Consider the following 22,638-nt stretch of genomic DNA (forward strand, 5'->3'; position numbering starts at 1 on the left):
CTTTCTGCTTGCCACGTAGATAGCGTAAAATAAATGGTAAAAAAAGATAATTGAAAATTGCATGCAAAATTTATATACATATAATTAGCATTTTGGTTTCTTAGTTTAAAAAACGTACACAAAAAGGTGCAACTGTTTAATCAATACTGACTCCTGTTTGGTGAACTTAAAGATGATTATCTTATGTTTACTCTTTGAGCTCATAGCTCAGAAGTTCAGGCTTATATTTGATCAACCAACTCTTTTTACTACTATAAAGGAGTCAGCTATGGTCCTGTGACAATCTCCATAGCATTAGCTGTGTTATTTACAACTGGAAAGGTCATAAGTAGTAAGGTCAGTCAGAGTAAGTTCTTCTGCTTATGAAACAGTAATTTAAAAAAACAACTGGCACTTCATAACTAATACGAGTATTTACACAGGAGCATCATTGGGTATATTGTGCATAGGATTTCTTTATTTATGGGCAGTATATGACACGGCATTTGCGTATTCTGTTTAGTCTGTTTAGTCTCTTTTAAATAAAAGGGGGAAAAAGCTTGTTAGTAGTGTTGTTTTTGGCGGCCTGTTTTAATTTTAATTTTAGTTTTAGTCTAGTCTTTGTGTCAAACTGTCATTTTAGTTTTTATTAGTTTTAATCACGTTTATACTCTTTTTAGTCTAGTCAAGTTTCACTCGACTAAAAGTCTGAGCATTTTAGTCTTATTTTATTCAGAATTATCCATGACTATTTTTGTCTAGTTTTAGTCGACGAAAACTGATGACATTTTAGTCTAGTTTGTCAATGAAAATTGTATTTTAGTCTCTTTTTAGTAATGCAAAAATTAATATAGAACAAAGTATAGACAAAACCAACCAACCCATTTCACAAGTCAAACAAGGTTATCTTATTATATTATTGTAACCTTATAGACTCAAGAATACATTCAATTCCAGACACGGAAGACGCTCTGATTTGAATTTACAACATATTTATTTTACCTACCAAACATGTAAGAAGTACACACACATAAATTTAAATAAAATGAATAAATAAAATGGCTTCAAATGACAATGCCAGAAAAAATTGACATTATATTCAAGTTTAACTTAAAGAGAAACAAGGTGCTTGAATGCTCGAGCTACAATAACATAATAAAGTGCAAATAAAATGTGTGTCTGTGACTAACGTTAACCCACCGCAGCTGCATCTTCTAAATAATGCCGCGAGTGGGGATTGAAGAAGAGACGTCGCCTGCGTCTGCGCAGTGCGCTGATGCAGCCCCGAGACTCAGGAACCAGAAATATTGCAAAATAATAATAGCGAGACGAAAAATGTTTCGTCTCGTCTTGTTTTGGTCAACGAAAATGAAGAGATATTTTAGCAGAGTTTTTATTTTGCAAACCACATTTAGTCCCGTTTTTATTCATCAACAATATTGCATTATATATTTGATTATAGTTTTCGTCACATGACCACCATTTACGTCGCATCTCGTCTCGTTTCCGTCACTTGATAAAGGTTCGTTGACGACAATATTTAGTCATAATGTTCGTTGACGAAAGCAACACTACTTGTTAGTTTATCTTTTTAGGTATCTCAGAGTGCTTTACCACACGAACACAACACAAGTTACAACAAATAGTGATTATGGCAAGACATTTAAATAAAATAAAATGTATTCAATTATTATTGAATTATATTCAATTATCATACCTCTTACTTAGAACAAAGAAATTAAATTGTGAGTACCCTGAAAATCATATTTAACAGAACAATGAATGTCCTCATATGACAAGCCTTTTGTTATTTGCTTGCTATCCACCATGTCAATAAACCTAATAATATTGGGTTCCAGTGGAAAAACAATATACACACACAGAATTGCTTGTTTAAATTCAGCATTGCGTGCAGCGTAATCCTGAATTTAATTTGACTTGGCCATAAGGCCTGAGTCATGCCAGGTACCATATGGCCAGAGTTCCTGAGTGTCCTTGAGCAGCATGCTGAATAATAGGGTTTTAGAATAAGTTCTATGCACCTGACCCTCCAGCTTGACTTTCTGGTGTAGGGTGGCAAGTAAGATTAACCTTTTGCTGTCAGGGATATAATGATGAAGCAGCAATGAATAGATAAGAAATGACACAAAGTCATTGAAATTGCAGGTGGTTTTATTGAATGGTGCATTGACATAGTGAAACACAAAGAGGGTGCTACATTCTCACAAAACCAGATTGGAAAAACTCTATGGCTTATTTTTTAACATTCTGCCACCTGATGGCAGTACTGCACTTCTGTATTTTATGTTTACTGTTGATGTGAATTAATAGTACAATCAAGTTGGTCTTTAATTTGTTTTATGTAACCTAGTACAATACATCATTTTAGGTCACACCTGATTGATCCCACCCCAGACAGATTATTACCTAGGGTCCAGTTCTTCACATTGCCCATGAGTTGTGTGTAGGAAATGAACTCTTGAAACAGTAATGGTAACTGATGGTATGTTTTGTAATTATATCATTAACCTCACCCCCCCTTGTCTCTGTCCTTCTGTCCAGATGCTGCATGATTGTGCCAAGGCCCGTAGAGAGGTGGAGCTCCACTGGAGGGCGTCCCCTTGTGCTAATATTGTGCGCATCATTGATGTCTATGAGAACCTCTATCAGAGCAGGAAATGTCTGCTTATTGTCATGGAGTGGTGAGTGTATATACACACACACACACACACACACACACACACACACACACACACACACACACACACACACACACACACACACACACACACACACACACTCTCACACACACTCTTACTTCTCTATGTGTGGTGGTAAATGAAATGATCATAAATGAATGTAGCTTATTATCTTCCTGTCAAAAACATTACTGCTATGTTGTTTGTTTTCAAGTCACTGACTGTGAAAGCAGATATGCCTTGGTTGGTCACAGTATGTAATGCTGCCTCCATCTGAGAGAAGGATACCCTATGTGAATCTCGAAGTCCAGTACCTAAAGAGTAGTGAGAAATTGGTCACGACGCAGGCTTTGACATTTTTTTTCCACAGTTGAAGCGGAAATCGGATCTGATATCCCCACAACCCATTCAGTGTTTTTTTTTTTATTTGCATGTGAAAGATGCCTAGTTGTCCAATTAAATTAGGGATTTCCTGATCCGATCTCTAAGATTGGGATCCGGGGGATTTGCAATGCAGAGCTATTCATTTGTCTAACATATACATTGGATTCATTTTAATAACTTTAAGGTATTTGAAGTGGGCATTGTGCAACTGTATAACCGGATTGGGAGTTTTTAATTTAATATTGAATATCTGCAGAAACTATCAGGAAATCTGATGAACTTAAAATAGACAAACTTCTTTTAATAACATTTCAATTGCTATATTTTCAATATCTAAAGGGATCTACAGAATACCCTAAACATAGTTCTTGGCAAAATCTGTGCCAAACGGGTGACCAAGTAAAAATCCTTAACATACTAACATACATGTGATATTCCACCGCAGTGATGACCGTTTTTTGTTACAAAAAGCAAATTGACTTGCCAGAACTACTGACATTATTTTGATAATTGAAAACAACAACAAGAACATTGCAACTCTACATTTAATCAGATATTCTAGGTATTGGTTGAACTTTCATGAATTACTGCAGTCTGCAGTTCACAGACTTGGGAGGGCAGGTATGAGAAAGCTTTGAATACCCTGAAAAAAAGTGAAGTTCTAAGCACAGTTCAGCCTGCTTAATTATTGTAATTCTCTTGTATATGACCTTGAGTAGAAAATGACCCATTTCTCCTAAATGATCTTAGCCTCTTTTGTTCCTCCCCGTTGTATTTCCACGTTAACCACCAAACCCCCATCACACGTGCACAATTAGGTCTGTGGTTACCACTGCAGTTAGTGGACTTGAAAAGGCTGCAGTTGATGAGTAATTTCCTTGTGAAAACGAGCTCAGCATTAAAAAAGTAGTTCTCTTGAAACTAACATGTTTCCTAGAATATCACACTAAGGGAATTAGCAAATTGGAGATTTAATTATTCACTCTGCTTTCCATCTGACACTGCAGAAATTCATTCAGCCTGATGACCTATATTCTGCTGTTTAAGTATTCTCCCATGTTGTGTAAAAGGTCACCATGTCATTATGTCAAGTCACCTTGGTAATTTAGGAAATTCAGTGAAGATATGAGGGCATGTGCTCAACTGCCTTCTGAACAATCTCCTGCAAATACACTACTTGATGAATTGATTTGTACTTGCTTAGCTTTGAATGCAGGAGCATATCTGGATCACAGGTTAAAAATGTCTTTTTCATGGTCAGATGACATGACCAAAAAGTTAATCATATTCAGTTTTGGTTATGACTACCACAGAGGTCAGTGGTGGTGACTCAACTCTTACTCTTACTTTGGAGGCTGTATTATGTTATGCTGTTAATTTGTATTACATTATATTGTAATTGTTAGGATTACCCACTTCATTATGCTCTGCGGTCCTTGTGTCATGCAACCCAGGTCTCTGCAATGAGTGTCAATTACTTAACCCCCAAACAAAGTTAAAATGGGGAAAAAATAAATGTGAACAGGCTTTGCTTAGGATTAGAGTCATCACACTTTGGTTTCACTTTGTGGTGAAATTCCTTTTAATTCCAGATGCCGCAAATCTGACTAATGCTAACTTTAGTTTAACATTACATGAGAAAGGCAGTTATAATATTCTCTGTAAGACACTGAAGCTACCAAATGCAGACAATGTGCTGAAAATTACATTCATTTGAGAAAATGTAAATTATTCAGTGTATAAAATATCAATTTAATTAAGTTCAAATTAAATGTTACCATATTGATTAATCAAACGATTTCTGGACAGTTGGTTTTAAAATGAAAAGACCTGAGGTGTTTTCAGGTTTTATATCTCATGGTTATATCTCTGATGAATGCATGTCATACTTCCTACTGTTGAGGCGTCTCCACACTGTATATGAGATGCGAAAACAAGTAGATTAAAAATGTGTAAGGGTGTCAGTGTGTCTGCTGTGATGGTGTGAGATGTTCATTGCTGGTACTCCCATTTCCATCAAATTCATCAAGTATCTAGTCTGCTGAGAATTCAAACTTCACCTCTTGACATTTTCAGAAACACAGACGGTGAGAGTGGTGCAGAGATCTGAAGTTCATCTCTACCTTTGACCACATAAGAAAAAATTGGCAGAGCAGTGTGAAAAACGTTTTCAGAACTGAGGGATTGCCTCTCTGCTGGTGGTTTCTCACATTGCAATTTTTTTAATATCAAGACACAATTGCTCGAGATACTGTCCGTTTCTCAGAATACAAAGTATGAATGATTAATTTTGAGAGGTGTGCAAAGTGTGCAGTGGTTTTGCAGGGCCGCCCTGCAAGTCCTTCTCTCCCGTTAACAGCTTGAAGAATCGGTCTGCGCTGTCATGCACATTTAGCCACACACACAAAATTGACAATTGGACCTGAAACTCACAGTCATACTGAGCAAAGAGATTAAATGAAACCTATCAAGTGCATGGAGTATGAATTTTCTCATACTCCATTGAACTCAGGTTTAACCATTAGCTTTGTATTTGACTTTATGCAACATTTCTGTAACTCTTTGTCTTGGATGTTTCTGTGCTCCCTCTGTAAATACCTGTTTATTATTATTATTATTTTTAAATAATTTTTTGTCTATAAAAGAATATTGTATTAATCCTAGAATTATCGAAATGAACCATGTTGTCTACTCTGTTATATTAATACGCGTGTGCTTATACTGTTTGCATGTTTACAATTTAAACATAACATAATGCATAACTTACATGTGTAAGTTAAAAAATAACTAGCATGAAACTTGCATAGGTAGTTTTGGCAAAAATGCAATTAAAATACAAATTGTGAGTCAAAATCATAGGTCTGTTTTCCACAGAGTAACTGAGCTCAAAGTACTTTGGAAGAAATCAGGTTTTGGCTATATGTACAGCTCTTAAACATTTTCAGACTTGTGCCTTCCATGTTAGCTCATTTCCAAACACATTGAGGTTAACTGGTGCAGACATGTCTCCCCCACCCCCCAACACATTCAACATATAGTAACAAGTCCCGAAAGTGTCACCACACATCTAATTTTCTGCCTTGTTGTAAGTGTCATGATTTTGTTTTTCATCAAAATACAGATGTCTTATTCAAAATACAAAAGACGTAATGAGTCTTTGTCTCTGCTGAAACCGTGAAATGAACTATGAAACTCCTGTGTAACGACTTGATTGTAATGACGATACTGGTCACACTTAGACCAAAGGTGTGTACTAGACTTTACCAGCATACTTTGTATGTATCATAGTATCATTAATACTAAATCACAAGTAAAAATCTGTGTTTTAAATAGCGAGCACACTGCTGACTTAACCTGTCAGCAGTGTGCCAAAGGTGTGAACCAGTAATTTTGTTAGTATCACACAGCTGTCACCTGTGTTGGTCAACCAACAGACTACAGAACACTTTTACCAGCAAACCAGTCAGACAGGGGCAAGCTGTTTCATGTAACTGAGGCAATTAGGCTACATGTTACATCATGCCATGTAGTTTTTTTTTATTTTTATACCCAAAGCCTTTCTTTGATAATTTTGCAAGATTTATACTGGTTCAGGAGATCAAATAGGTATCTTGGACCAAAACCATTCAACCACTTATGGACAAGCAGTAGAAGTTTGAAGTTAATTCTGTGAGAAATTGATCACAGAATTTGAGTTATATGCTGCACTTTTTTGGTCCTTGTCACAACCCTGGCAGCAGCATTCTGGATCAGCTGCAGCTGTTGATTGCTGTCTTAGAGCTGTGAAGAGGCCTTTGCAGTAGTCCAGCCTGCTGGAGATAAATGCAAGTACTAGTTTCTCTAGATCACATCGTCATCAAGTCTGATCCTTGCGATATTTTTGGTGGTAGAAGGATGATTTTGTTATTGATTTAATGTGACTACTGAAATGTAGGTCTGCATCTATGATAACAGGTTTCTCGCTTTTTTAATTTTTTTACTCTTCAATGACAGACTGTTAAGATTAGCACCCGAAGGCAATAGCTTCAGTTTTGTCCTCATTTAAGAGAGTGTGAGTGTGTGAGTGTGTGTGTGTGTGTGTGTGTGTGTGTGTGTGTGTGTGTGTGTGTGTGTGTGTGTGTGTGTGTGTGTGTGTGTGTGTGTGTGTGTGTGTGTGTGTGTGTGTGTGTGTGTGTGTGTGTGTGATGACACGTTTGGGTAATTTTGGCTAATGGAAAGATGTAAAGATAGAATTACAGTGGACCAAGAATCCCTTGCGTAACTCAAGTTGCTGGGGAAAGCTCTGATATGCAGCTACCAGTTGGGTGTACAAGACATCTCTGTCTTGGATGTAGGACTTGAACCATTTTACAACTATGTTAGAGTGACCAGACCAGTGCGCCAGTCTTGTCTATTAGTATGTTGTGATCAATTGTGTCAAATCCAGCAGCAAGGTCCAATAGCACAAGGACAGAGTCTATGCTGAGATTAATGTTATTCAAATCTTGAGCGCTGTATCGTCGTACCGTGATGGGGCTTGAGTCTAGACTGGAAGATGTGAAGATAGTTGTTTCCTGCCAGAAAGTTATTGAGTTATGTTAATGTTTACTAATGCATTGAAGGTTTGATATGGGCTGGGAGTTTTTTTTTTTTTTTTAAAAGTGGTTTGATTATTGCAGTTTCCAAGGCTTTGGGGAAGACCGCTGAAAGCAGTGAACTGTTGAGTATCTGTAGCACATCTGTAGCCAGGCAACTAAACTTTTTTTTTTTTTATTCTGATGGCAGAAAATCAAGGCAGCATGTGGAGGGTTTGAAATGAGAGACAGTTTCTTCAAGAGTTGTAAGGTTTAAGACATCAAAATGATTTCACTCAAGTGAGGAAGCAGTCATAGTTTGAAGTCATTACATGACTTGGTTGAATTGAGCACAGGCCTTTGGAAATAACCAGGTCTAATATATAAGGCTGCTCCAATCAGGGTTTTTGAGATCACTATAAGCAGTATTGGCCGATCACTGGGTCTATTTAAAGCCTCATGTTTATAGTGTACACACACACACACACACACACACACACACACACACACACACACACACACACACACCTACACCTCACCTTGGTCAGCAGTATATTTTATAAAGTCGCTCAAAAAACAACTCACATTTTGAATGTTTTCACCCACTATTCCTTTTTCACAGCAGGAAATGTAGGCTTGTTAATGTCATTGCCTATCGAAATTGTTGCTTTGCCTGCTCTGTGCTTGTGACACATCCATCCGATAACGTCTCTCTCCATTTCTCTTCTGAAATGCTAAAATGAGTCCCTGACCGTTAATATACCGGAATAAGTTTCCTGTGGAATAAAATAAATGTGTCAGCCGATCAGCCCTTCTCATCAGCATTTATAGAGATTGCTGATCAAACTAATTAGACCTAATATCGGCCAAGTGTGATCTGTGACTGATCAATCGGAGCACCCTTACATGCTGAGAGAGTCTAAAGTTTTCAAGGATTTTGGTGGCCTATGGATAGTTTATAATAGTTTTAGTCCTTCTGTTTGGTGAAAGAGAGAGAAGTTCAAAGGAGTTGTATGTACCAAGTGATAATTGTTTGCACCAAAACACATCTTTGAATATAGCAGGTGCTATTTCTCTTCTTCTTTCTGTTCTAACTACACCCAGAGAGTTAAAGTTAGGGGGTGCTGACTCAATAAGAGCTGCTGCCCTGTCGTTTTCATCCAGCTATGTTTTAGTTAAAAACACAACATCAAGTTTATGATTTGTAATAAAATTTGTAATATAATTATATAATTATTATTGGCTATTATAGATCCACAGTTGGTCTATTGTGGCCTTATAAAGTTTTAGGTTTTGTGTGCATTGAATGTTCGATATCTTATCGGAAAGACACAAGAATTTGAGGTCAGTAATCAGTACACCAAACGTGTATCTACACACACAAGCCAGATTTTTACTTTTTTCACCATTATTCTTTTGCAGCATGGATGGTGGTGAGCTTTTTAGTCGAATCCAGGACAGAGGAGACCAGGCCTTCACAGAGAGAGGTAATAGGCTTATGTGGACAATCACAGCATCACAATACTGCTTTATTTGATTTTATTAGATGATTACATGGCATTCAACAACACAAATATATATATAAGTGGTACATACTGACACCTTCTAAATATAAATATCACTTTTAAGGACCACATCATCATTTAACACTTCTTGGTGATTTTGACATTTCCTGCTACTGAGATATGTGGCCAGTATGTCTCCTTGTTAATGCAAAACTCAATTTGCTTGAAATCTCTGTTAAAAGAGCTTTTTGTGTTCTTACTTTAGAGGCGTCTGACATCATGAAGAGCATAGGAGAGGCCATCCAGTTCCTGCATGCAATCAACATCGCACACAGAGACGTCAAGGTTTGTCATAACTATAATCACACTGGGTTAATAAGATTTATTTTTACTCCTTGAGAAATTAATACATTCTCCCAGGGGGTTTTCCAAAGGGTGACTGTCTTATCAGTAACTCATGTTCTACTCGTCTTTCTTTCTGGCTGGCTTATCAAAATCCTCCCTGCAGCCAGAGAATTTACTGTATTCCTCGAAGAGGCCCAATGCTCTGCTCAAACTCACAGACTTTGGCTTTGCCAAGGAGACCACGTCACACAACTCTTTAGCTACTCCCTGCTATACACCCTACTATGTTGGTAAGGACCTCTTTCTGTGCTCTCTCTCTCTCAAGTTTTCTGCACTTGTTGTTTATTGATAACCAGTTAATAATTATACATTTCCCTTTTAATTACTTTCTTTCTGTCTGCAGCTCCAGAGGTTCTGGGCCCAGAGAAATATGACAAGTCATGTGACATGTGGTCATTGGGTGTTATTATGTATATCCTGTAAGTTACGTTTAAAACGTTTTTGTTCATTTTCACATAAGATTATTTATTGTGTGCTATAACTAATGTTACTGTTTTAAACATTCAACAGGTTGTGTGGGTACCCTCCTTTTTATTCTAACCATGGTCTAGCCATCTCTCCTGGGATGAAGAGAAGGATCAGGATGGGCCAATATGAGTTTCCCAACCCTGAATGGTCGGATGTATCGGAGGAAGGTCAGACAATAGTGTAAACTTGGCCAACTGTGTGATACTAATTTATTGAGATTTATATACTCCGATGGGTGACAAGTTAAAGGAAAGACCTGTTTAAATTAGTGGAGAAACATGACAAATTCAGATGCTTTCACGCAGAACTTGAGTGCTCATTAAATGGTTTGAGGAAAAGTATGTGAATCATTTGAACACCTATGTGAGGATGGAGAGGGTCCCAGAGACTAGGATGTTTGTGTTGGTATTTCTTTTAAATTGTCACCTATCTGTATCCATACTGGATGTATTGAGTTTAAATGTGGTGAGCGGTTGAGACTTCTTCCTAAATCTGGTCAAAAACCAAATAATGTAAAGGATTATTTTGTTATAATATTTTATGTTCTAAAGATATTTACCACTCCTTAAAAGTAACATGAAAATTCATGAGTCAGTTATTGGACTGACAAACAGTGGCATCTGCTGTATTTTGGTCTTGCATAAAAATTTTGAAATAACATTTCATGACAATATTATTGTTTCCCACGATCCTGCAGGCACTATTTATAGAACATCTCATGTCAATGTGACAACAGGCCTTTTGGTCTTAACTTTCTGATCAAGAAATTGAAACTGATGCAGGTGTTTCACCTCCTATTTGCGACCAGCAGTCACATTCACTACAAGTGAAAGCGATCTATCTCTTATTTCCTGAGTAATATGAATGTTTTAGAAAGAAAAGAGAAGCTAACATGGTGATGGGTTGTACTTCCCATAACACACTCCTCAAGACCTAGTGCAGTCCTTACTGTCAATGTGTGTTATTTCCTTCACATTAGGATTTCTTCATTCAGTTTTTGATTGCTTCATCTGGCTGCCTCCACCAGAACACAGTGGAGTCCAAACAAATTGTCCAATAGTCTAGTTTGGCACCCTTATGCAGGGCCAATGGCCTCTAACTTTTTTCTGGGTCTGTGGTTTTAAATGTAAGTGTTGCACTAACAAGGCTAATAAATTCGATCGAATCGATTTTTTTTCTTCTTTTTATTGACGTCAGTAATTGTGTTTGCAGCTAAACAACTGATTAGGACTCTCCTTAAGACTGAGCCAACGCAAAGGATGACTATCATTGAGTTCATGAATCATCCATGGATCAATGTAAGTACACACTCTTATGATGTATTTTTCTAGCTCCCTTTATCACCATCCTTTCGACACAGTTGTTTCAACCGACAGTCCCTCCAGTGGAGTAAGATTTGTATGTTTCTGTGTGTCTTCCAAAGCAATCGATGGAGGTTCCCCAGACCCCACTTCACACCAGCCGGGTGCTAAAGGAGGAGAAGGACGCATGGGAGGATGTCAAGGTCAGACATCTGGTTTTCAGTTTTGCTTGCAAGAAAATATTTGAAAAGACAGTCCTGCTTTGCTAGCTTAGCGAACAGTGTAATGTTAAGGTTATACAAAAACCGCAGACTCTGGTTGGGTAAAGCAAGTGGCCTAATGAGCTTGTTCTTGTCATTTTTCAGGAGGAAATGACCAGTGCCTTGGCAACAATGAGGGTTGACTACGAGCAAATCAAGATCAAGACTATTGAGGACTCGACCAATCCATTGCTAACAAAACGGAGGAAGAAAGCCAATAAAACCTTGACGGATCCGCAGTCTGCCGCCCACTGAAAGATGCACGTATGCATGCACATACAAACACAGGTTGTAAAAAGGAAGCAATAATTTGTCGACACGTGAGTCGCATTGCATGGATTTTCTCAGTGTTTTATTTTTCATGGCAAATTCTAATGTTTTGTAGGAGTGTTTGTTTTTATTACTCTACCATTTTAACAAACCCACCACTCTGCTCTGGCAGAGAAGATTTATCTGTTTTTATTCCAGTGAAGAGATTATGAATTATAGAAAAGGAGAGGAGCGGGAATCAATGAGATCTCCCTCCTCTCCTTTCCCAGATATCAGGTTGTGTACTCAGAGGGGCTTGAATGTTGGAATAGGACATGAAGCCTTAGCATTAGTTAGCAGTAGTTATCTTTCACCCCACTGCCCTGTTCTAGCTCTAGCCCCAAACCTGTGAATGTTAAATCAAAAGGCTAAATCCCAAAAATAAAAGCAAGGGAAGGTTTCTTTTTACGTACATGCAAAGTAAGCAGATGTATTTTGAACTGACAAGTGGAATGTAAGGACTCTGTCCCTGACTGTTGGGATTAGCTGGAAATAGTCACTCATTTCTGGGACTTGAACTGGGAGTGTCTGTCAGGTTCAGTTTGTCTTCGTGAATGTCGAACAGAGGCCTATGCACTCACACAAGGGCCACGTGCCATTCTGACAGAGCACCTCACTCTTGGCCCCTCTCTCCTACCTTTTAATCTACACTTGTTTTTCAAGTACGTAGTTTTAGGGCAGAGAAGGACGTTTAAGAACCGAAAACTGGCTTGACCTTTCTCCTGCATGTAGCTCATAGGAGAGAAGGAGCCAACTGATACTGTAGTTTTTCATGGATTTTATGAACATATTAGCATAGGCCTTACTGAGTGTTGCTGAAGCAGCAAATGACTTTTAACCCCTACCTACCATTTGGTTCAAGCTTTTACCGATGTTATGCTTCAGAATTTATAACATTGCCAGATTATATTTCAGGTTAATGCTATGCAGATGTGTTTGTCTGCTTGAAGTACTGCTAGGAACTTTTTGTTAGTGTTGTTTTCTGTTTGCAAATGTGTGCGGAGAGACGTTGAGCAAAAATAGGGAGCGTTTGTGTGTGTTTATGTAAGCAGTAGCACCCTCTAGGGGAATACATGGTTCAGACTGGTCGAGCTCCGGATGTCTTTCTCAAATGATCACTTGGCGTCACTGTCGGTTACACCAGTTTTAGACGACAGGAGGCTCAGTGGGACTAATCTGGTGCAGTGCCAGTGTTCTCCGACTCCTCTCCTCCACACTTCCTGGAGGATTGATAGAAAGTAGAAAGTACTTAAGAGCTGCTCCTCGTCCCGGAGCGGAATCTGACATACCACCAGCAAGCTTTCATCACATTCAGACTGGGTGTGATGGTTGGGTTCTCTTCAATGTTCTGTTAACTCAACAGGACACTTCCCAGCTCACTTAGGATCATGGGAAATTATTGTGTTAAATTTGTCAGTTTGTTCCACTTCACTTTGTAAAACCACATCCACATTACCCATCACATGGCACCTACAAATCTCTCACTGTAAAAATGTTCATTGAATGTTTGTGACAATGTTCCTCCTGTTTTTTTTTCCTTTTTTTCTTTTCGTCCCCCTCAACACTTTTTTTGTAGTGGAAGCACAGATGTGTATGTCTTTTCTTCCTGTCATTGAGTCTGTTCAGCGCTACATGCCGTACTTTTGTCTGCTTAAGCTTTGGATTAAAAAACACATAAAACAAAACCCCTTGGTCTCTTATCTTCTTGCATCCTCATTAGCTGCCACTAAGGTAGCAGCTTCTTTTTCCTGCGGTCCGCACACAACAAAACGTACATACAGGAGAAGACCCATGACATATAGAAGAGTAAGACCAAACAAAGCTATTATTACACTCTAATTCTTTGTGTATAATGAATATCACTTAGTTTCAGTAAATAGAGTTAATATCTCTTCAAGTTAAGCTTTGCCTCTCTTTATCCAAATAAAGTAGAAACTATCTTTGAAATTATCTATAGGTTATAAGTTATTTGGCTTTTTTTAAATCTGTGTTGCCGAAAAAAAGAATACCTACTCTTAAAAATGAGCAAGTAACGCAGACACTTTCTTATGATAGCCAACTTGTCTACTTGTTACATGTGTGTTACTGTCAGGTTGTTGGTCCAATTGTTCATCAAATAAATATCTTGGTTAAATCCCAAAGGGATTCAAATTTAAATATTTTCTCCATGGTTGACCTCTGCCTCTACATTTAGAGATTTTTTCTTCTCAATCAAGTCTTCAGGTATGACTCAGGGTCGGCTTGGAATATGAAGCTTTGACACGGGGTGCGCGGTCTCAACTTGTGACAAGCATACTTGCGGTCATGAGTGACTCCTGGAATATACGCATTTGCGTAGCAAAACAGTGACAGACTGGTGGCATTGACTCAACACGGACATTTGCCAACACTGGGGTGTTTAGAGCAGTTTCCCGCTAATGCACAAGGTTATTTTTCTTCAGGTGTGAGGTGGCCGTAGGCACTCAGCTTCCAGCTTTGAGTGTGACGAAACCTACAGTCATCTCGTCAGTCTCGTCTGTCAGGTAAGGTATGAGAAAGGGTTTAAGTGGGGCTTAAGGGGAGTCCCTCCTGACAGTAATAGAGGTTCAACCCCCTAACCCACCTACAGCAAACCTCAGGTACCACCATACATGCTCTCAGAAATGGAAGGAGTGCCCTGTCATCCTTTTATTGACTGAGTGGTGGGGAACCCAACAGGTGTAAATTCAGAGAGCTTAGTAGTCCATACTGTATTAAGCTTCTGACATAATTTTTTTGTTACATTGTTATCACAATATAGATAAGTTATCTTCTCAACAGTTTAGCACCATCAGAGGATTTCCGTTGTCAGAGAAAATCTGAGAAGGCATTCATTGATTCACAAATATAAAAACGAGTGATGAAATCTTGGTTGGAAACTGAAACATGTCAGCATAAACGTGCCAGCATGTCTGTCGTTGTGTGCACCGCTTTTATAGGTGAGGGGAAATGTGAAGGATGGAGACTTCTCAGCTGAGGCGATGACACAGCTCGGAGTTCTTTGAAGTGGCCTGCCATCCTGATTCTCACACAGGCGCTTCTCATATCGCCCCACATATGACACAGCGGACCCCGGCAACCCGCCCCAGATAAGGTAGCAATAGTGAGACTCCACACATTACCTCAGCAAAAAAGCCGGATCTCAGTGAAACTTGGCAAGGTTTTCAGACATGATCAAATGGAAAACCTTTCATTGTCAGTTCTACATGTAGAACAACATTTGCAACTCTTTCACATGTGCTGGAAATTAGATTGTTCTTACTGTCAAGTACAGCTCTCAGGTGCATGTTGTGGTTTATGTGGTTGCTTTGATTGTTTTAGCTTCCTGTTTGTTTCTTTGCTGATTATTTTAAAAACATGCTTCTTTTGTAGGAACACATTCTTTGTTATCTTCTAAGAAAAGTTCCAGTGGCAAATAAAGACATATGTCTATATTTATGTACACACACATATGATGATGCAATACACAATATTTCAAGTGTATAATGGAATGCCTCGATATCATACACTTTGACTGAGTTCATAATAGAAAGAGCGTGTCACTTTGCACTAAAGCAATGTCAGCATATTCAGATATCTGTAGCATCTCTACTTTGGAACAATCTAATTTTGTGCTTGACTCATCAGTTTATAAAATTCATCAGTCTTTATGATTCAAAATAATGAATCAGAGCGGATGTTTTCGACAACTTTTGTGACGTTCTATTTCCTTCTTGTCAAATGGCAGTTTTTAATCTCTCACATCTCAGCTTTTCTAAATTTCATGTGGCCTCAACTAGGAGCGTCTCAGATGCTCAGATAGCCTTGGAACTCTGTCTGGACGACATTCACACTCTTCTCATGTTAACAACTGAGTGCAACACTAGGAATGCTTTGTAGGAGAGACCATATGAAAATGTGCTGCGTTATCCCTCTCTCTCCCTGACGGCTGTCTTTCCACTCCACCTTCAAGTGTGGCCTTTTGGAACTCTTTTGATATCTGACAGATTAGTTCTGTTGAACCATAATCTGACTCTGTGTATATTACATTTTTGCAGAAGAGGGTGTCCCGTTTTTGTCACTCCGTTATGGATTTTTCCCCCATTCATTCTGGCCTAACTGTTCAGCCGCTCTTATGAGATTTTCTGAAATATTTTTTTATAGTATGTCTTGGGTGTGTATTGAGGTTTTTTTGTTTTTCATGGGCCAGATTCCAAAGAAAATAGACGTTTTTTTATTAATAAATAATAAATCCCCAGTATTTTTGTACAGTCCCTAATGATGATTTGCTGAGTCAAACAGTTTAATACCAGGTGCCTAAATAAAAGCAGTGGCAGGCTGAACCCAGGACTTTCTTGTTGTGGGGATTTAGGATATCTTAACTGTCCAGGTGAAAGTTGTGTTAGATTTGACCCACATTTTAGATAAAAGTAAAACAAATTTGCCATTAATCACAATCATTTAATGGTGATTTTACATTTTTCATCATTTTTACATTTTTCATCCCTGCAGTGCGGGGGAGGACATAACTAATTGTGCAAATTTTGGATGATGTATTGGTGTCAATGACGGTGTCGTTTTTTCCCCCTCAAAACCATTGCTCTCTGACAGAAGCATCCAGTCATTACATAAGAGCAGCCAGACATGATCTTAACCAACTTGTTACCTGACAGGCAAATCAAGACTAAAACACTGGTTTGAAGGAGAATGAATCACACTTATTTAAGAATTTTAAAAGGAGTTAACATGACACTGATTAACATGATTCATCCTTAAGGAAACTGCTATTGACACGGGTCAAAATGAAATAGTCATGCTGCAAACAAATGTTATGAATGATATTTTTGCATAAGATAGTCATTGCTGGAATGATACTATTCGGATCATGTAGTTTCGGTTGGAGGCCTGAGTCAAGTCAGGAACCTTACCCAACAGTCAGACTCACTGTCAGGCATATACGTGCACGTACATTCAAACGTTATTACAGTATGCAGCGCATGTTTTGGGGCCTTTTGTGTTAAAAACATTATAAAAACCTGAAAAAAACCTGCAGTTACCCCCTCTGGCTCTGTCACTATGAAGAAGGTGATGTATTAGCACATAAAAAAGGACAATTTTATCCTTGTTTAATACAGGACTTGCTCTATTTCACCCTGTGTATTAGTTCAGTTTTATAATATGTGTCTGTGTGACTAAGTGAGATTGCTTTTGCATGCACGTGTATGCGAGTACTTGTGCAAGTGTGCAATATGCCATGAGGGTGAGGCTGGCTAGTTACAGTTACGGTAAGTTAAGATACAGCAGGGCCTCTGCTGGTAAGTGATGTATATGGGTCACGTTTGAGGTTAGTGCATCAGCCTGTTGAGATTACACTAGTGGTTCCCCACATATAGACTGCATCTCTGCAGGATGTTATGTATTCAGTGCTCACCCATTCCTAATAAACAGCACATGAATAGCAGCTGTACCATCTTGTGAAATAAAATCAAGTCATTATTTTTCAACACATTTATTTATATAGAACAAGACAATAATAAATACAAAAATACACATTATATATGATTTAAAAAAATAATAAATATGGCTTTCACGGTTTAAAAAAAAAAAACAGTTAAAGACTCAATATGGTCAGAATTCTTGTCCTCAGGACAAATGTTAAATAGAAGTCATCAATGCAATCTTCTTCCCAGGGTCACATTCAGACAGAGGCTGCATGGTTTCTGTGTTGTTTAGAAGCCATATATGTCTCAATGTAGTTGAACAGCAGACCCAGCTCGCCCATGGCCTTATATAGACCTTTACTCTCCATCTGTGGATAAACACATGGCCCAGTTTATTGACATCATCTGTCAAAATACAAGCATGCACACATACATGTTTTAAAAATTTTCAGAAGTACAGAGGACATCTAGGCACTTACCTGAGTGTAAGTAGAGTTTAGGGTATTTATGTCAAAATGATGCTTGCATTTGAAGTAATGTCTCTGTAAGAAACAATAAAAAGATTATGTTAGCAAAGGCATTACCAACTTTCTTTACACTGTCCTGCCCCTAATTAACAGCCCCCCCTCCTCACACACTTGTAGCAAGTTAGGCAGAGCTAGAGCAACTTTGTCAGTAGCAGCATGTCCTCACTTGTGCTTCTTCCCCTTTTGCAAGAATTTGATGATGTACAGTTATGCATGCTGCTGCAGTTTAGAAATCACTGACTAATGCAAAATGATGACCTGTCCTATGAGCCATCACTGGACACACCCTTTCAGTCGTTTGCCACATGCCAAAAAGTGCGGGGAATATTTTGAAAGTTTCCGGATGTAGTCCAAACGAGAAGATGGTCTGGCTTGTGGCAGACCACTGTGACAGCTAATCACGTGTATTCATGAAAAGCAAGACCAGTCGCCCCAATGTTCCTGGAGTCCAAATATAACCTTTTAGTGCAGTGTAGCAATTGGGAAACATTTCAAATGTATATCCTCCAGGAGGGAATGATACACAATACGGAGGTCGATTTTAATTTATTTTCCTTAATAGTTATTCAACAATATCACAGCGATGCTGCACAAGGACAATAAAATCATCTCGTCAACGAGTGCATGTGGACAAATATGCAGCTACACATTGCGCACTGGATGCTACGGAGCTCTTATGGAGCTGACTGCAGCGCGCAGTCGGTGCGTATTTACATCTTCATTCTGCTGTTGGAGTAACACGTGTAGCAGATACTCACACATCTGGTGACATCACTCTTGAGCTGGTCGAAGATCTGCTGGATGGACTCCATGTGAGGCTTTAAGTCCTTAGTGTCTTCCGTCACCCCGGCCATGGCTGTCGGCAGAACCGTGCTTAGATAAAACTCCAGTATGCTGTTAATGGCGTGGCAAGCGAACGGGGTCTGAAAGTGGGAGGAAAGCGCCAGCCTGGTTATATGATGTCATTTAACTCTTTACTGGCGTGCTCGACTTCTCAGTAAATGTATGCTCTGTGCTTCCGATTTGACTTTTAGAAGTAGCGCTTTTCTTTTTTTCCATACAGAAAGGACTTCGTGGAGATTTAGTAGGCAAACTTACCTTTAAAGTGTCTTCGACAGTCTGGTCTAGCAGCGCTGCATCCAAGTCATCGTTGGCTTCCTGCAAAAAGAAAACAACCTTGTGCTCAGTGTGCTGCGAGGCACTGTCAGCAGGTGCAACTGACAGCTGGACACAGTGAATAGACATAGCTACATGGCCACATGGACGGTGAGGATCTATCCAAGTGATGCTGCACTAACTCTCAAGGTATGTGCCGAGGCAATAATAATAATAGTAATAGTCCTCACCATCACCATAATAGCTATCAAAAGATATCCATCACCATAATAACCATAATAATAATGTTAATAATAATAATAATAATAATACTGTGCTTTTACTCACATAGAAATCTTGGATCTCTGTGAAGTCTGCTCTGAGTTGCCTTAACATGCCAGGGAAACCCTCCACAAAACGACAGCACTGGTTGTTGCACATGGGACTGCACCAGACAGTGCAGAAGAAAGATAAGACGACCAAGATGGACAGGAGAAGAGACCGAGGAGTCATGCTGGTGGACAAGCTGCTGAAGTCTTCTGGAGGCAGAGAAGAGAAGAGTGGGCCCTCAGGGTGAAGATGCTGCTGAAGTTTTTCTGACTTCTGACTGGAGGAATCTTGGTAGGGTCTTGCTGAACAGGTCAGAAGAGAAAAATTCATACATTTGGGCTCATCTGTTGTCTTAATTTATAGCCAGATATGAAGGCGGAGACTAACAGGAAAGCCAACATACTTCATACATACAGGGAAATTTTTTTTTTGCTAAATCATGAATTAGGTATGAGCCACACCTCCCATGAGATAGGCTGGTACTATTGATAGATCTCAAGAATATTCACCATCAAAAATCATTTATTATGTATTCTGTATTTTTTCCATTTCACTACTTACTTACTTATTATTTTATATTAATATTATTATTATCAGTGTTATTAAGGTAATAGTATTAGTAGTAATGTGACTGCACATATCGGTCCCATCTAAGGTACAGTGACATTGTCTTTATCCACTGAACTAGCACAGATAAACAGACTTAAAATAGATACTGCATAAATTAGTTTTTAAAATTGCAATTAAGAGCAGTAAATCACATTATATTGTTCCATGCATTCACAATAACAGAGGAAATAGTGCCACTCAGATGGAAATGACTTAAGCTGTGGTTTGATTTTGATGACGCTATGGATTCAGACATGCGTAAGACTGACAAGACTGAAGACAGATGACATCTAATTGTCTTTGCTTTTTGCTGGTGATTGGAGTCCTGGTATGGTCATGGTTAATCTTTGATGAGGTTTGCTTAGACTTGCATGTACATGGCCTATATATATATATATATATATATATATATATATATATATATATATATATAATATGAAAAAAGAGAAACCTCAGAGAGAAGTCATGTGGGACTCAATGATGGCAGGGGTGTTTTCCCTTCAGTACTTTTTCTGTTTTGTCCACTTTTCTATATGTATTTGTGTGTTCGGTTTATGCTGTCTTAGCCCTTTTTTGTTGGGTAACAGTGGAATTTTGAAAAATCATTCCCAGTGATTATCTCTGCATGATGAAGACTTCACAGTCTGTACAAATACACTTTAAGACAATCTGTCAAAGTTCAAGTTAAAGTTAAATTACTGGATGAAGCTTGGGTCATACTGAAGATAACACAGCATTAAATAAATAAAAACAAAGACAACACAGACAAATGTGGTAAACCAGTGTGCCAATACTTGAGTTTGTTCTTAAAAAAGCTTTAGTATGGAAGATTTAAAATGCCTACAAATGAAAACAACTCAATGAATATACAATATCTACAGTTTTTCATTGTGACAATTTTCCATGTCAAGCACATAAAACAAAGTGAAGAGGTGTATTGCATTTCAGTGTTGCCCAGTAGCATTGAGCTGCAACTATTTAATACAAAGCACGTTCGTTTTGTCCACCCGACTCGATCTCCGAGTCGGTTTCCTGAGTTACGAACCGGAAGTTGCAAACAGAATTCCCCGAGGACGTATAAAACGACTCGTTAAGTCGTCTGAACTCAGAGGACCCTGAGTTCAGTTACCAAGATGGCTACTCCGAGCATCACACCTAGTAAACACTGTGGTTTTCTACTATTTTAAGCACTTTTGTCTTTGTTGTAACCAAATGAAGAAGTCGTACACATAGCACTGTATACTGTTACCTATAGGCATGTCGCTACAGTCTTATGATGTGTTAAATACCGCCTAATTAGTTATTTTGTCGCTTGTGCAGCTGAAATTGGCTAGAGACGCTCCATGTTGCTATGACAACAGTGCCGAGTCTTGAACAGAAAGCAGAGCAGTAGCGTAACGTTAACGTTAATTAAAACGGAGTATTCAGATATCAAACTGTGAAATATGATTGTGTAATATGTAATGAACATGTGAAATCCGCGGTGGGTGCACCGTAAACCAGATAATCACTATAAACGTTAGGAAACGTCCAAACTGCCTATTGCAACCAAGCTCGTCGTGTTGTGTGCCAAACAGAACGCAAAAACCAGCGGTTATTCGTTTTCAAACACGGATGTGACTTCGCTCTCGAGCTGCAAGGCGCGATTACAAGACAAAAGGAACGCACCACTGCAGATGCAAGGAGGTATCTCAGGGAATGGCAGCAGGCGGGGCTTAATGTTGGCAGCCATGACAGTTAGCCTTTCGAATCCAAACAGCTCTGAAAACGCAAAATTGGCTCTGAAACACTGAAATGTAATATACATTTTCACTTTCTTTTATGTGTTGTGATGTAATTTTACTTTATTTTTTTGTTTGACTCAATACATACATGTGTTACATAAACTAACAAATATCCTAAAATTCAAAGTTTTTAGTCAACATGCATGTGAGTCACTTGTTAACTCTCAATTTCAAAAGTTATAACAGTTTAGTGATAGCAAAAATAGCGTTTTGAGCTAGTACAATAATAAGTACTAACTACACAGACAGGCTACGACAACTGTGGCCCACTACAAAAGTAGCATACACACTGAAGATAGAGAAATGGTGTCGGTTTGGGATTGAGAGAAGAAAAAAAAAAACAAGAACAAGTTGTCCAATTAGTTCCCAGAGAATTCTGTGAATTGCGAAATCCAAGTAAGACTGGACAAAATGAACTGCATCAATACGCAGAAAAATAGGTCATTGCACTTGTATATACAAATTACAGCAGCTAAAAAATGCTGGTTTGCATTCCAGTGGATTAACCTAAAGTAGATGTTATTCTGTAAACTGCTCAAAATGTAAGAATTAAATAATTTAATTAAAGTAATAGATATAGTAAGTTATAGATTGTTGTACCATGTATAGATTTCTTGTGTCTTTCAAGCAACATGCTGTATGTATCATATACATTTAAATATATGTACATATTTTATATATACATATGAAAATTCATATGCAAAAAACTGAGTTGAGTCAGCAGTAAGCAGTTTATGGGAAGCCCATCTGAGTTTGGCACTGACTGTGTATGTGTTAGCATGCATTTCTAGCTCTGCATTTAGCTGTGTGAATTCATGATTTCGAGTGGTTGCTCTTTCATTATAGATTCTTCTGCTTGGTCTACATGGATTTCAGTTGTGGCTTTGTTTTTGTGTGTGTGAGAGCAATTTTGAGTGTGCTATTATGTCATAGTATTTTTATTCTTCATTCATTTTTAGATATGAGTCAGCTTCTCCCTCACACACGACTAA

General features: G+C 38.4%; 2 protein-coding genes across 3 annotated transcripts in view; one reads left to right on the forward strand and one right to left on the reverse strand.

Moving 5' to 3' along the window:
• The window catches only part of mapkapk2a (MAPK activated protein kinase 2a), a 29,572-nt gene extending 16,024 nt beyond the window's left edge, over positions 1-13,548 (forward strand). The window contains exons 2-10 of the mRNA XM_051413922.1: positions 2,542-2,681; positions 9,038-9,102; positions 9,386-9,465; positions 9,629-9,755; positions 9,869-9,944; positions 10,036-10,160; positions 11,206-11,291; positions 11,417-11,497; positions 11,660-13,548. Coding sequence (XP_051269882.1) covers positions 2,542-2,681; positions 9,038-9,102; positions 9,386-9,465; positions 9,629-9,755; positions 9,869-9,944; positions 10,036-10,160; positions 11,206-11,291; positions 11,417-11,497; positions 11,660-11,809 — 930 coding nt within the window. The 3' untranslated portion in view covers positions 11,810-13,548. The remainder of the gene's footprint in view (positions 1-2,541; positions 2,682-9,037; positions 9,103-9,385; positions 9,466-9,628; positions 9,756-9,868; positions 9,945-10,035; positions 10,161-11,205; positions 11,292-11,416; positions 11,498-11,659) is intronic.
• A 3,805-nt stretch (positions 13,549-17,353) lies between these two features.
• il10 (interleukin 10) overlaps positions 17,354-22,638 on the reverse strand; it is a 14,718-nt gene continuing 9,433 nt past the window's right edge. Inside the window, exons 1-5 of one of the 2 annotated variants that reach the window (XM_051413924.1) lie at positions 19,272-19,583; positions 18,927-18,986; positions 18,587-18,751; positions 17,781-17,843; positions 17,354-17,669 (exon numbers count right to left, since the gene is read on the reverse strand). In XM_051413924.1, coding sequence (XP_051269884.1) covers positions 17,559-17,669; positions 17,781-17,843; positions 18,587-18,751; positions 18,927-18,986; positions 19,272-19,583 — 711 coding nt within the window. In that variant the 3' untranslated portion in view covers positions 17,354-17,558. Of the gene's footprint in view, positions 17,670-17,780; positions 17,844-18,586; positions 18,752-18,926; positions 18,987-19,271; positions 19,584-22,638 lie in introns of those variants that run through there. The other variant, XM_051413925.1, reaches the window with a different exon arrangement.

The sequence above is a fragment of the Dicentrarchus labrax genome, unplaced genomic scaffold (genome assembly GCF_905237075.1).
Source record: "Dicentrarchus labrax unplaced genomic scaffold, dlabrax2021, whole genome shotgun sequence".
Lineage (NCBI taxonomy): Eukaryota > Metazoa > Chordata > Actinopteri > Moronidae > Dicentrarchus > Dicentrarchus labrax.